This window comes from Suricata suricatta, chromosome 10 (genome assembly GCF_006229205.1).
Source record: "Suricata suricatta isolate VVHF042 chromosome 10, meerkat_22Aug2017_6uvM2_HiC, whole genome shotgun sequence".
In the NCBI taxonomy this organism is placed as follows: domain Eukaryota; kingdom Metazoa; phylum Chordata; class Mammalia; order Carnivora; family Herpestidae; genus Suricata; species Suricata suricatta.
This window is the reverse complement of record NC_043709.1, coordinates 121,232,937-121,249,208: the sequence shown is the minus strand read 5'-3', so window position 1 is coordinate 121,249,208 and position 16,272 is coordinate 121,232,937. Positions and strand designations below refer to the sequence as shown.

General features: G+C 41.3%; 1 protein-coding gene across 1 annotated transcript in view; it reads left to right on the top strand.

The window, feature by feature from the left end:
- The window catches only part of C10H10orf67 (chromosome 10 C10orf67 homolog), a 155,439-nt gene that overhangs the window by 21,858 nt on the left and 117,309 nt on the right, over nt 1–16,272 (top strand). The window contains 2 exon segments of the mRNA XM_029955583.1: nt 7,471–7,614; nt 9,300–9,374. Coding sequence (XP_029811443.1) covers nt 7,471–7,614; nt 9,300–9,374 — 219 coding nt within the window.

Sequence of the window (16,272 nt, the reverse complement as noted above, 5' to 3'; positions counted from 1 at the left end):
AAGAAATAGCACATTCCATACACATCGGATATCAAGAGTTATTGGAGTCCCTGACCAATAAAACTGTCATACGAGATAGCATACGACTACAAATACTCTGCTGCACTTTGTTTTTTCCCCTCAACAATATAACTTGAAAACCATTCCATATTGACACATAGGGTTTCCTTGCCTATTTCAGAAGTATTTCGTATCATAAAATGTGTATCATTTATTTAGCAATCCTATTAATGGCCATTTTGGTCATCTTAAATCTTCTACCGTGATGAATCATTCTGTACATACTCACAGGCCAGCAAATTTGTGGCATAAATTTAAAAGTGGAATTTCTGAGTCTGAGGATGCATCCATTAGTCATTTTGAAGGTTATTTGCCAAATTGCCCTGTGCAGAGATTGTACCAATTTACATCCCCACTCATAACTTTTGAAAGTTATTTTCTTGCATACTTGCCCATTTATTGTCTTTCCTAAATCCTTCAGAAAAGTTTTATAACTTTATTTCCTTGCAACTTGGCATGTCCATAGGACTAACTTCTGGGCAGTAGACTTAGGTGGAAATACTATGTGGCAGCTTTAGGCAAACTTTTTTTTTTAATTTTATGTTCATTTATTTTTGAGAGAAAGAAACAGAGCGTGAGCAGGGGAGAGGTAGAGAGAAAGAGGGAGACCCAGAATCCAAAGCGGGCTGCAGGCTCTGAGCTGACTGAGCTGTCAGCACAGAGCCTGACGTGGGGCTCGAACCCACAGACTGCAAGATCGTGACCTGAGCTGAAGCCGGCCGCTTAACCGACTGAGCCACCCAGGCGCCCCTGGGCAAACTTTTTTTTTTTTAATATAACACAATTTTTTTTTAACATATGCAATTATTTTCCATCATTTACAATACAGTAGTTACAATGTGGGCAAACTTTTTTAATGAACAATTCATGTGTACTTGTTTTCTGCTACGTCACTTTTTCCTCCTCCCCTTTTCCCTCCTTCCCTTCCTTCCTCCCTCCCACCGAGAACATGGGTGCTAATATTTGTACTGTGATTTTGAGGCAGTGTATGCACCCGAGTGATGAAATGGGAGGGACCTGTGTCATTTTCATCACTGATTGTCCACATCAATTTCTAGTGAAAGAGAAATAATGTCTCATTTCGCTTCTGTTATTTGGATTTGTAAGATAGAGCTGAACCAAATTCTGATATGATATGCTTAAATCAGATTAAGGATGTTTCCTCTATTTTTAATTACTAAGAGGCATTTAAAAAAATTAGGAATAACTGGATTTGAATGCTTTTCATGGATCTACTGAATCATACTTTTTTCTCTTTTATGTGATGATATGGTGAAAACTGATTTTTTTATTCCTGTAATCTTTTTTAATGTATTTACTGTTTAATTTACATCCAACTTAGCATACAGTGCAACAGTGATTTCAGAAGTAGATTCTTTAATGCACCTTACCCATTTAGCCCATCTCCCCTCCCCTAACCCCTACAGTCAATAGCGCTCATATGAACATTAGGGTGCCTGTACCCATTCGAAATAGCACACCTGTATCCCTAAGATAAACACTTAGTAGTGCAATTGCTGGGTCGTAGAGTAGTTCTATTTTTAATTTTTTCAGGAACCTCCATATTGTTTTCCAGAGTGGCTGCACCAGTTTGCATCCCCACCAGCAGTGCAAAAGGGATCCTCTTTCTCTGCATCCTTACCAACATCTGTTGTTGCCTGAGTGACTGACTGTTAGTCATTCTGACAGGTGTGAGGTGGTATCTCATTGTGGTTTTGATTTGTATTTTCCTGATGATGAGTAATGTTGGGGAAAACTGATTTTTGAATAGTAAACCTGGAGTGAACCCACCTGGACCTAACATTTTTTGCTTTCTGCATCATTTGCTATAATTTTACCAATGATCGTTTTCCGTTTATGTTTCTAAGAGACTGTCCTGTGATTTTTTCTTTTCTTCTTATACGATTCTTGTTAAATCTTGACACCAGGGTACCTTCATAAAATGAGTTGTGAAATGTTCCTTACTCTACTCTCTGGAATAATTGCATGAGGTTGGAACTAACCTGTTTCTTCATTGTTTGTTAGAATTCAATTGTAAAACTAAACGTGCCTACTTTTATTGCTATTTTTATTTTGTTATGGATATGTTAAGGTTTTCTTAAATCTTCTTGGGTCAGTTTTGACATTATGTTTTTCTAAAAAGTATTCATTATGCAAAAATTTTAAATTATTGTCTTCTCTTATTATTCTTAAATCTTTATTGTATCTGTAGTTATATATTTTTAAAAATTATAATTTTGTCTTCAGACTTCTGTTTTTCCCTAGGTGAAGCTTGGAAGTTTTACCTATTTCTTTAATTTTTTTCGGAGACCCAACTTTTAGTTGTACTAATCCTCTCCATAATATCTTTATTTTTAACCCATAAATGTCTTAACTTTATTATTTAATTTTTTTCTACTATTTTGGGTTCACTCTGTTTTCCTCTTTCTAACTGTTCAAATTGGATCTCAGTATCAGTTAGGATGGCATATAGCTCTATTTTTAGAAACTGGAGCATTCTTGGCTTAATCGAATAAGTCAATTAGAGTTAGACAATCTGTAGTTGGGGCAGTAGCTCTCTGTTGTTATCTATATACCAGACTTGTTTTATCTTTTCAATTCTCCATTATTAGTGCATGGCTTTTGCTTTCATATTTCTGACCTCATAGTACCAAGATGGCTGCCCCACTCCCAGTCTCCATTTGCATTTCACAGAGGAAGGAGTAATGAGAGAAGTAGAGAGGGGTGGTGGTCATTTTAGGAAAGCAGAAACCCCCAGCTTCTTTATCATTGGCCTTAACTGTATCGCTTGACCCCTTTAACTGAAGGAGTTCTAGAGAAGCGAGCATGTTTATTTATTTTTGAGGGGCAGAGAGAGAGAGAGAGAGAGAGAGAGAGAGAGAGAGAGAGAGACAGAACCCAAAGCAGGCTCCAGGCTCTGAGCTGTCAGCACAGAGCTTGATGCGGGGCTCGAACTCACAGACCACAAAATCATGACCTGAGCTGAAGTCGGACATTTAACTAACTGAGCCACTCAGGCCCCCTAGAGTAGCGAGCATTTTTACTAGACATATTTCTGTTCCAACAAAGGCACTGTCCTCTCAGTAAGGAAGAACCAGTGTCATGTATATTGGGTTGTCAGCTACCAAAACCTATAGATCATTGTTTTGGAGGCTCCCTCTTTTCTTTGATAAGTATTTACAGTATTATATTTCCCACAAATTACTTCTTTACCTCATCCCACAAATTTTGAAATGTAGTATTTTTATTGGTATTCATAGTACTAATTAGTTTTATTAGTTATTGCTATTAACATTTGTTAGTATTAGACTGAAATACTCTAACATTTTCCAAGTATGCTTTTTAGTTATTCTTATGTTATTGATTTTTAACTTTAGCCCTCTGTTGTCAGTAAAAACTCTTTGTGATACAAATTATTTGGTGTTTGTTTGCAATTCGTGTTCACATGAGGTCAGTCTTTGTCATTGTGCCCTGGCTATGGGAAATTAAAAACAATCTGCATTTGTTAATAGTTGAGAGTGTATATATATCTATGTGTATATGAGTATGTATATGTGTATGAATATATATGTATATGAATACATGTGTATATGTATATATGTATGTATAAGAATCTATGTGTGTGAATCTATCTATATTTTTACCATTCTGTTCAATATTAATATACCTATGTCAACATGTTTTGATATAGTGTTTGTAAACCTTTCTTGTTTTTTTTTTTTAATGTTTGATTCATTTTTGAGAGAGAGAGAGAGCATGAGCAGGGAAGGGTCAGAGAGAGAGGGAGATACAGAATCTGAAGACAGGCTCCAGACTCTGAGCTAGCTGTCAGCACAGAGCCCAACGCGGGGCTCGAACTCATGAACCATGAGATCATGACCCAAACCGAAGTCAGATGCTTAACCAACTGAGCCACCCAGGCACCCCAAATCTTTCTTGTTCTTATGTTGACCTCATTTCTGTGTTGTGTCTTAAATATATCTTTTACAAAATATATATATCAGGTTTTAAAAATCCAATCTCAGGACTCCTGGGGGGCTCAGTCAGTTGAGTGTCCAACTTCAGCTCAGGTCATGATCTCATGGTTCATGAATTCGAGTCCTGCATCGGGCTCACCGGACCTCAGATCTCCTCTGGACCCTTCTTTCTCTGCCCCTCCCCCATTCACACTCTCTCCTCTCTCAAAAATGAACATTAAAAATTCCAACCTGATAATTTCTTTTAACAGCTAGTTTATTTTCTTAATATTAATTGTAATGACTAATATATTTTTATTTTTCTGTCAACTTATTTTGTAATTTTCCTTCAGCTTTCTTCTTTTTTTCTCCCTCCCTGCTTTTCTTTGGATTGATGCATTTTCTTTAATTCCTATTCTCTTCTCTACTAGTAATTAAATTAATCATTTAATCTTTATTCTTTTAATGGTTGCCCCAAATTTGAACATGCACGCCTGATTTTATAGTGTCTGCAAGAAGCCAGAATTTCTATATCTCGCCCTACATCAGTTCCTTCTTCCAACTTTTGAACCCTCTCCAGGATTCTCCTGCTTCTCTTCATTCTCCTACGTCTTCACGTAGTCGTTTGTGTTTTGTTCATATTTTATCTAGAGTTTATAGTGGGAGTTGTAGATCCAGTGGAGTTTGTTTGGCCACGCAGGATTCTGTGCCTTCCTCCGTCAGAACATACAGTCCATATATGGCTGGCTCTTCTAAAGGCAAAGTCATTTCTACCTGTTCCTGGAATTTAAGGAATTCCTTAAGATCTCACTTGCTCTCAGATATTTTTTCAGTGTATTTATTTATTTTGACAGAAAGTGCATGAGCAGGGAAAGGGCAGAGAGAAAGAAAGAGAGGGAGAGAGAGAATCCCAAGCAGGCTCCATGTTGTCAGCACAGAGCCTGATGCAGGGCTTGATCTCACAAATCCAAGGTCATGACCTGAGCTAAAATTAAGAGTTGGATATTTAACAGACTGAGTCACGTAGTCACCCCTCATATGTTTTTAAATGATTTCTCAACATAGTACCCTTTATGAGTTGACAACATGGTATAAAGAAAAAGGAGTATGCATCAGTCATGACTGTTCAAATCTGAGCCTTCCATTATTGGCCATGTAATGTTGGTTTAGATGGTCACGTAACCTCTTGAAGTCTTGTTATCTTCATCTACAACATGAAACCTTCCCACAGTTTTAGGATACTGAAATGAGGATGCTAGTCTACCAGGTATCAAATTCCAATGTGAGTATGATCCCATTTGTAGAATTTGCAAAAGAAATTTGCATATCAGATCAATGACTCTTAGTTTTTGAGTTAGATCAAGGACAATAAAAATAAAGGAGCCAGGAGATGAAGAGGAAAAATGACTGAAGTGATTGCAAAAGCACAATTGCCATGCTCTTCATAGGGGAGGAGTTACCAGAAGCAATCTTTCCTCAACTCAAAGCTAGGAAGGCAGGCTTGTATGGAAACAAGTATGTTTACTGCTTTTGGAAGACACAGAGGATTGGTGCTGATCCATGGATAAGGAAGCTAAGAAGATGCGGTGACTACATTTGGATCAGTCTGCATGTCCAGGGTTGTTGGGGTGAGGAATTGTGTGATTGTTTCCCATTGACCATATGTGCCCTATGAAAGAGAGAGAGCAGGTGCATTGTCTTGGGGGTCATTCTGAGCCCTATCCAGTAGAGACAGAGGATCCCCACCCCACCCCCAGCAGCAGAGACAAGAATGAAAGGAACTCGACCCACGGGGGCTGAGGAAGGAGTAGCAGTGATCATTCAGTCTTACCTCTGAATGAAACTAGAAGTATTAGACTTACAGTGTCATATTCCAAATGCCACTTTGAGGCTGTGTTTTGAGTGATGGTAGGACTTTCTAGTCCCAAGAAAGAGCAGAAAAGTCATGAAATTGCCTAAAGTTTCCTTCCAGGGCAGGAGAAGATTGCTTATTGAATATATTTTAAATAGATGATAGGAGACAAAAATACATTGCATGTTTTGATGATGATCAGAAATGATTCTTAGTCAACATGCTGGTTATATATTTAAATGTTTGGCTAGTAAATTCACAACAAATATTAATTTTTGCCTATCCTTTCTGATTTAAAATCCACATCTTGGACTATATCTTTGAAGTATGATAAAGGGTTGTTGTTAATAACCCAAGTATTTTTTTCTGTATTGGTAGAAACCACCAGGAACCTTTTTTCCCTTACTCCATTAGCTTATGTTAATTTAGCAGATTAACTGGAGTTCTCCAATGTATACCATATTCCAGAAATATTCTTAAGAGACAAGATAGGCCCCTGACCACATTTCAGATCATATGCCCATGTTGGGAAGGAAAAATTTTTATCTGCCCTTCAATATTCATCTGGCTGGTCTAAGAATCAGATTGATGTTAGATTAACAGGAGAAAAATCAAACAATTTTGTGACATGTACACCCCCTGCATATATGGAAGAGACCCAGGTAAACTGAGTAACACTGAAATGGCTGAAGCCATCACATTAAATACCACCTTCAACTAAACACGGAAGAAGATGTTGGGGGAGGTGGGGTGCAGTTAGGGGGGGTTACCAGGAAAAGCACAGTAAACAAGGGTATAGTAGTTATGCAGATTTAAATCAACATAAGAGTTTCTAGGAGAGTCGGGGTGGCTCATTCGGTTAAGCATCCAACTCGTGTTCTTGGCTCAGGTGACGATCCCATGATTCATGAGATCAAGTCCCACATGGTGGGCTCTGAGCTGACAGCATGAAGCCTGCTGGAGATTCTCTCTCTCCCTCTCTCTCTGCCCCTTCCCCTGCTCACATGCACTCTCCCTTTCTCTCTCAAAAATAATAAATAAACTAAAAAAAAGAGAGTTTTTAGAGATTTTGAATCATCTCCCTCTTGCTGGTCCAGCTAGAGAGACACTCTTGCAAGTGGCGATTTCCCTTATAAATGTAAATGTCTCTCATAAAAGGGTAGCTTTTACTCAGTTTTCAGAGCTTCTCCTGTGTTTGCAGTTTCTTAAAAATAATCAGCCTAGGAGCGCCTGGGTGGCTCTGTCTGTTAAGCATCCGGCTTCAGCTCAGGTCATGATCTCAGGGTTTGTGTATTCGAGCCCTGTGTCGGGCTCTGTGCTGACAGCTAGCTCAGAGTCTGAAGCCTGCTTCAGATTCTGTGTCTCTTTCTCTCCCTGACCCTCCCCTGCTCGCACTGTCTCTCTCTCTCTCTCTGTGTCTCTCAAAAATAAATTTAAAAAAAAAATTAAAAAAAATAATCAGCCTAAAATAATCAGTTTGCCAAAGAGGCATACCTTGAGGTGACCAAATTTGCTTCTCTATGCCCAGAACCAGGCAATGTGCTAGAAACTTTACACAGAGCTCCTTTCCTCTCTGCAATAATGTATGTTTTTCATTTTTAGGTTATTAGATCCCTGCAGGTGGACTTTGGGTTCATCAGAGAATTGCTTCAGTTGAAGTTTGAGGACCGGCTTAAAGAGGAGTCTTTCAACCTCTTCACTGCTCTACATGACAGGATCCTAACAATGGAAAAACATTATCAAGAGGTACGAGCTCTAACATTTCCTTGGTCTTACATGGCTTGATCTCGTGCTTAGGTAGGTACGTACTCCAGTTTTGAATTTAGCAACTCACGAGGGCCATTTTATTTGCCTCTGTTGTGTCTCATACGGTAGATAATGCACATAATAGCTTTACTTTGTGTCAGGAACTTTGTAAGTACTCTGGACACAGATTAATCTAATCCTCACACTAGCCTCATAAAGTAGGTACAGTTTTTATCCTTCTTTTATAGATGAGGAAACTGAGGCCCAGAAAGTTTAATTAATTTGCTCAAGGGCACCAGTTAAAAAAATGGCAGAGTTTATTTTTCTAGCCAGACAGTTTGACAGTTTGAGATCTGACTTGTAGGCACAAGTTTATATGATATTTGTGCTTATTATCTCTATAAGAGCCAAAGGCTTGAAAATTCTGTTGTTCTGAGGAATTTCCTAAAATCTTTGGTCAGGTTGGCATCTGTATCTCTCATTAAGAACAGGTACAGGGAGCACCTGAGTGGCTCTGTTGGTTGAGTGTCCGACTCTTGATTTCAGCGTGGGTGGTGATTGTGAGGTCGTGAGGTTGAGCCCCATGGTGGGCTCCACACATGGAGCCTGTTTGAGATTCTGTCTCTCCTCCTTTACCCCTGGCCTCCACCCTTGCTCACTCTCTCTCTGTTTCTCTCTCACTTTCTCAAAAAACAAAAATAAATAACAGGTACTGTTATTTCTCAGCTATAGAACAAAAATCTCATCTTCTATTGACTCCACCATTCTAAGAGCCACACTAAGCATTCAAAAAATATTTTATGTTTACTTAGTTTTGAGAGAGAGAGCAAGCAGGGGTAGGGCAGAGAGAGAGAGGGAGACACAGAATCTGAAGCAGACTCCAGGCTCTGAGCTGTCAGCACAGAGCCCAATGCGAGGCTCGAACCAACGAACCATGAGATCATGACCTGAGTGGAAGTTGGCCACTTAACGGACTGAGCCACTCAGGTGCCCTGTGTTTTAAATGTGTTTCCTCCCTAAGTCCCTGCTTAAATGAAACCCAATCACCCCTGATATACAGATAAGAAACTGAGATGCCAAGGTCAAGTAGCCTGTCTCAGGTCAGACAGATTGAAAGTGGCACAATGATATTGAAATCCAATTCTGTCTGACTCTAAGACCTAATTGTTGTTTGCACTCCATGCTGGAATCAGGATTGAAATCAGAATCAAGATTTGTGAGGTTTTTTAAATGTACTATCTTTCATTGTTAGCCAAAACAATGGGCAACTGGTTTGATTAATCAGCAAATGACTCTGGCCTATGGAATAGTGGCTCTAGATTTCTTTTTCTGAGCGTATCCCATTCAAAAGGTGTAAGGACAGGATATGCATTATAAGCAGATTTTACTACTTTTAAAACCAGTTCTAGGAAAATGCTAAAAAGACTGCTATGTAAGGTGAAAGAAAACGTTCAAATTATCTGTATTTATTTCACCCATTTGAGCTCTCTGTTGCCTTTGGTTAAGTGTAAGTGAAAATTGAATGCGGTACCATACTTTCATGTAGGAGAAATGGGTACAAGTTGAAGTTCTCAGAAGATTTGTGATGATCTGAATGATGGTTTGAAATGGAGTCCCTTCGTAATGTGAGAGCCGTATTTGAAGATGAATTACGGTGCTCAGTGTATTTATTTTTTGGTTTGCAGAATGAGGACATCATAAGAAAATGCTACAATCAGCAGCTGGTCGACGCCATAGCTGTTATCAAAGGAATGTACAAGGTGGGTTTTTGTGCCGTCTGGGGAGCGCCCGAGCGGGGCTCATTTTGCATCCCCTGTTGGTGTTTTTGGCTTTGAAGAGCTGTTTGCTCCGTTTTCAGGTCACTGTTTCCACTCGCATTAAATTGACCCAAAAAAATATGATATGGTGACAGATGTAACTTTACGGAGACAGGAAAATTCCATCCTGGTATCCGGGGGAGTGAGGAAATGATCCAAGGTTCGTATGGTGAGCACGCAGTTGGAGGGAAGTAAATCCCGATGAATGGGCCCCGACGCCGGGTGGGGTAACTTTCCTCCTGCTGAGGGTTCGTCTGTCTGCCAGGCACGGCGCTTCGTTCTCCTGCACAGTGGGACAATCCATCATTTCCAAGGCTTACCCTGCAGGCTTCATGAGGACCTCAGGCTTCTTTTAGATTTTATAACTGTAATCTTCTCTTTCATTGCAATAAACCTCTGGAAGAAATACTTTTATTACGGCAAAAGTTGTGCATTGATACAGGAATTTTTTCTTGGCGCTTACCACATTTGTATTCAATTACGTAACTGCTTGTTACATGTTCTGTTCGACGCCAGACTGTAAGCCCTCGGAGGGCAGGGATGTTATCTGTCGTACTCACTGCTCTGCCCGCCTCTGAGCAATGTGCCTGCTAATATTTGCTAAAAGAACGAACGGTTGCCCATGTTTGCGGCCGACACTGGTGACTCAAGAGTGATGCTCCCGCTTCCTTTTTTTTTTTTTATTAACAGAAGCACTTCTCACTTCCCTTCACAAAATGCTAGGTCCTTCCTTTCCCTGCATCCTTTCCAGATATGGCATAAACACAGGCAAGGTCAGGTTCCTGACCAATGTGACCTGAAGCTAAGCTGGCTATAAGGTTGGGGAGGAGGTTATTCTTTGTCATTTAAAGAAAGCCGTGGGAAGAAATGCCCTTCGTTCTCTGCTGGACATTGTTGTCTCCTTCTGATGCTCGGGATTGCCACAGCCAACCCCAAATTAAGGGCTGAGACACTTCGGATGCGCGACAGAGAGCAGAGGGAAAAGATAAAAAGCACTTGTTGGGCACCTGGGTGGCTCAGTCGGTTGAGCGGTTGAGCGTTCGACTTCGGCTCAGGTCATGATCTCATGGTTCGTGGATTCAAGCCCCGCGTCGGGCTCTGTGCTGACAGCTAGCTCAGAGCCTGGAGCCTGCTTCAGATTCTGTGTCTCCCTCTCTCTCTGAGCCTCCCCTGCTCGCACTGTCTCTCTCTGTCTCTTAAGAATAAATAAAAAACATTAAAAAAAAAAAAAAGCACTGGTCTCCTTGATGACATCAGTGAACAACTAAGTAACTTTGGGCTTGCTCTGCCTCTGGCCCTTCCGTTTCATGAGCTAATACCCCTCTTACGGTTTAAACCACAGTTGGTTGCCTGTTCAGTACGCCGCGCTGTCAGCGGTCTCTCAGACTCTGCCAGTTGTGTTTCCTAAAGTGGCCGCGACTGTCACACGTGCACTGTTACCTTGGGCTTCTCCTCAACAGAGAGGTGGAGCCGAATTCACTCTCGCTGAACCCCGCTGGCCTCAGCGCCTTGCTTGTAAGAAGAGAAGGTGAAGGCAGTGACACTGCACCGGGTCAGAGATGAGGTCAAAAGAAGCCTTGCAGCTCCCACTTTCTCCTGGCGGGATGTTTGTTCTCTGGATTCACCTTCTCCGAAGGCAGCGGCCGAGCTGGGAGAGGCTCACGCCGTTTGGAGGCCCTGCCTGTGGCTTCTAGGTCTGCAGGCTCACCTACATTCAACTTCCAAGCCAACCAGCCCCCAGCCATTTAGTCTCTCCGTCTGAGGTCCCGGACCCGATGGAGCAGAGACAAGCCCTCCCCCAGGCATGTCTTAATTCCCTGAGTCATGGAGCCCGAGAGCATGAGAAACAGTTGTGGTTTCATGCCCCTGAGTTCGGGAAGATGGATTCTGCAGCAAGACAGAGACGGGACGTTTCCTTGCGCCCCCGTCAAGAAGCAGTTTCTGAATTACATTTGTTGGATGGATGACATTTAGTTTCGCCCGTACAACAGAGCGTCATGGTTAAGAGTTGGTGTAATGTGTGTTTGAGAACAAAGGCCCTGGAGTCAGACCCCTCGGGTTAGAATCCTGGCTCTGTCTCTCAGTCGTTAGGGGACCTGAGGCAAAATACTGAACCTCTCTGGCCCTGTTGCCTCATCTGTCCAATGGGGATCATCAGTAGTGCCTACCTCCTCGGCTTGTTACGGAGATGAGGTGAAGGGATCCTTGGGAAGCACGTACAATAGTTCCTGGCACAAGAAAAGTGCAACCTGAGCGGTGGTTAAATAACTAAACATTTCGGGGCGCCTGGGCGCCTCGGTTGGTTAAGTGTCCGACTCTTGGTTTCGACTCAGGTCGTGATCTCACGGTTTGTGGGTTCAAGCTGGACACCAGGCTCCATGCTGGCAGCACAGAGCCTGCTTAGGATTCTCCCTCTCCCTCCCTCTCTCTGCCCTTTCCCTGCTCACGCTGTCTCTCTCTCTCTCTCTCTCTCTCTCTCAAAATAAAGAAACTTTAAAAAAATAAATAAATAAACATTTTCACATAAACATTTCACATATCCTTAGTACTGGACATTTTTTTTTTTGCTCCTTTGTCATCTTAGTATTTAGGCGTGTAGCTTTCTGTCCCCAAACTATAGATTTCAGATATGATAAAGTGCCCCTAAAATATCTATAATAATTATCAATATTTATTAAGTTAGACAATATGAAATTGCCATTTTTGGAGCCCCAAATGTCAAATATCAGCAATTTCATATAGTTCACCATAATAAAATACTTATTTTAACAAATAAAGGCAGCAACAAACTATGTAAAATATTAGGCTATAATAACTTAAAGTAAAAGAAATTCATCTTCAATTTAACCAAACAATTTCTGAGTGAATACCGTGTGCTGAGATGTGATGGACCCTGACATTACAGAGAGGAAAGAGGGGTAAATGGGGGAGGATTATAAATTCAACCATAATATACTTTGCTTGGCACAGAGATAAACATATAACAGGAGTTATGTAAATTCCACAAAGGGAACAATTATTTCTGCCTTTGTGCTTTAGGAAGGCTTCACAAAGGAGATGATGTTTGTGCTGGGTTTTAAAGTAGGTTCTCAGTTTGTGGACAAGAAATACAAAGGGATTCTGAGTAGATAGCATAGTGTATATTAGTCAGAATGTTTTCAGGGACAAGCCATACCTATCTAATTCACACTGGCATTAGTTAAAAGAATTTATTGGTTCGTGTAACTGAAGAGTGTAAGGACAATAATGACTTCAGGCAAAGCTGGATCTAGGTGCTCAAATAATGGTATCAAGAAACTGCCCATCCTCTGCTTCTGCCTTCCTCTCTGAAAGTTTAATTTCCAGGCTGATTCTCTTCCCCCTAGAGCAACCTTAGAGCGTCTCTTTCTGGATGGTCCCTACAAGAGTCTCAAGGCTGACCCTGACCAGTCCAGCCTAGTTATTCTCCCCCCCGCCACATCCCACCCCCCGCTGCGAGCCAACCCAGAGTGACGTACCCATCTCAGGAGATAACATTGAGGAGCAGGGTTTATCTAAGTGGAAAAGGATGTTTTGCTGCCTAAAGGGGGATGGCTGCGGAGGCAAAACGGGTTAGGCACACTGGCTTCCCACTTCCAATAGCATGTGACAAGGCAAGTAGGACCTGGTGGGTGGCTCACTGTCTCACTGCCCTTCATGGTAGCTAGTAGCCATATGTGGCTATTAACAGTGAAGCTGGGGAGCGCCTGGGCAGCTCAGTCAGTTGAGCGTCCGACTTCAGCTCAGGTCATGATCCCACAGTTCATGAGTTCGAGTCCCACATGGGGCTCTGTGCTGACAGCCAGGAGCCTGGAGCCTGTCTCAGATTCTGTGTCTCCCTCTCTCTCTGCTCCTTCCCTACTCACGCTTTGTCTCTCTCTGTCTCTCAAAAATAAATAAACGTAAAAAATTTAAAAAATAATAAAAATAAAAGTGGAGTTGAAATTAAATGAAAAACTCAGTTCCTGGGTTGCATTAGCCAGAGATTATCCAGCAACATTCTGTGAAACTAAATAATGGGAGAATTCATTGTGAAAGTTTGCACAAGTATCTTTTAGCTATTTATTTTATTTTTATATTTTTTATTAGTAATAGTAAAAGAGCAAGGCCTTATTGAGTGCTTTCTCTGTGCCAGGCACCACGCAAAGGTATTTATTGTTTTATTCAGTCTTCACGTGAGCAGGTAGCCAGATCTGTTCCTCACTTATTTTTTTTTATTTTTTTAATGTTTTATTTATTTTTGATATAGAGAGAGACAGAGCATGGGGGGGGGGGGGCGCAGAGAGAGGAGACACAGAACCGGAAGTAGGCTCTACTCTCTCTGTGCTACACAGAGCCTGATGCGGGGCTCGAACCCATGAATGTGAGATCTGACCTGAGCCGAAGTTGGAGGCTTAACCGACTGAGCCACCCAGGCGTTCCCCTGACCCCCCTCCCCCGTTAGTTCCTCACTTCCTAATGTTGCACCAGGAGCAACGGTAATAGTAGGAGCCGTGTCGCACCCTCGAAGGCAAATTCGGCTGCTACCAAAGTGCCGATACTCTCTGGCTGATTCAAAATGTGGTGCCCAGAGACGAAGCCCAGGTAGCTGGCTCCACTGTATGAAATAAGCCCTCGAAGCGGGCAGCAGGATGCTCCTTGGCTAGCCGAGGAATTGGAGGCACGGCTACGGCTATGTAACACACTTGCCCACAGCCACAGAGCAGGTCAGTGGTGGCCCTGGGAGTCCAGTTCCCGTCTGCGTCTCTAACGTTGTTCCCACAGAAAATGGGAAATGCTTGAATTTTCTGAGCATGAGAAAGAGAGATGCGTTTGTACCCTTCAGGACGGTTACTCTTCTAACGGGGTTCATAGCGCATTGGAGAAATGGAGACGCAGACAGATGGATCTACAATCTAGGAAGAGAGAAATCATGAAGAGTCTTCTCACTGCCCAGGGCTGTGCTTGGATTTTAATAAATGTTTATTGGAGAGAGATAGAAGGAAGAATGAGAAAGAGGGAAGCACTATCTGTAGTTTAAGGCAGAAAGTCTGAGTGGAGTTTGGGACAAAAGGAACCAAGTTCTACTCTAGATTCAAAGAATTAAAGAGATGTCTCACTAAATGCAATCTGTGGGCTCTTTAGAATCCTGATTTGAACAAACCAACTGTTAGAAAAAAATGTTCTGAGACAGTTGGAGAGATTTTAATATGGACTAGATGTTAAATGATTTTAAGAAACTCTTTGTTAACTTTGTTAATGCGACGATGGCATTGTGATTCTGTAAAGAAAAGGAAGAAGAAGGAGAAAGCGGGGAGGAGGGGGAGGAGGAGGAGGAGAAGTAAGAAGAAGAAGAAGAAGAAGAAGAAGAAGAAGAAGAAGAAGAAGAAGAAGAAGAAGAAGAAAGGGGCGCCTAGGTGGCTCAGTCCTTCTAAGAATCATGCAGATAATGCTGATGGCCCATTAGAAAACTGAGCAAAATATATTTTTTAAATGTTAAAATAAAAATATCCAAATGACCAACAAACTTACAAAAAGTGCTCAGCCTTATTAAAAATCAAACAAATGCTGATGAGGCAAAAAATACTGTTTTCATCTATCAGATTGGCAGCAATGTTGAAGACTGAGGGGTATCTGGATGGCTCAGTCGGTTGAACATCTAGCTCTTGATTTTGGCTTAAGTCATCATCACCCACTCATGAGATTGAGCCCCACATCAGGCCCTGTGCTCAGCATAGAGCCTGCTTGAGATTCTCTCTCTCTCTCTCTCTCTCTCTCTCTCTCTCTCCCCCCCAAAACAAAACAAAATAAAACAAACACTTAGAAAAGTAAAAGATTGATATTATCTACTGTTGGCAAGGTGTGGCCGAATGGGCAGGTATGTATATTGTGGACACATGTATTGGTACCACTCATTTGGTAGAAATTTAGCAAATTCTAATAAAAATTCAATTGTACATTTATTTTGATCAAGCTATCCCACTCCTAGGGGAAGCTATTCCACTGGCAGAAATAGAGAAAAATATATATACAATGACCAGCAGCATTGTAATTTAGACATTTTTTATAGAAAATAATGGAATAATACTACTTAATGATCCAAATGATAGAAAAATACCCAGCCATTTAAATTAATGTAAATTCATATGTACTACATACATACTACTATATACACTACTATCTTTATTAGATTCGTGTTCAAGTTTTATACATTTTGGCAAGAAGAGCTTATGGGTAGGTCTTTTAAAAAGTAAACTTTTAATTGAAGTGTAACTCACACACATAAAAGTACACTGATTATGGGGCGCCTGGGTGGCTCAGTCTGTTAAGTATCCGGCTGCAGCTCAGGTCATGATCTCTTGGTTCAGAGGTTTGAGCCCCACATCGGGATCTGTGCTGACAGCCCAAAGCCTGGAGCCTGCTTTGGATTCTGTGTCTCCTTCTCTCTCTGCCCCATGCATGCGCATGCACTCTCTGTCTCTCTCTCTCTCAAAAATAAATAAACATTTAAAATAATTCTTTAAAAGTACACAGATTATAAGTGTACAACTCAAATTTTCAGTAAAAAAATTGACATACCCAGATGATCATCATCTAGGTCAAGAATTAGGATGTTAAGGCAGCCCAACACTACCCCGTCTCTCCAAAGGTTACCTTGATCTGACTTCTGTCACATAGATTTGCGTTGCCTAGGTTTGGATTTTAATGTCAATAAAACCACACAGCCCTCGCTTCTTTGTGTCTGGCCTCTGTCACTAGACCTTACATCTGTCAGGTTTATCCGTATTGCTTCACATCCCAACAGTCTGTTCTTTCTCATTGATGTACCACATTCTACTGCAAG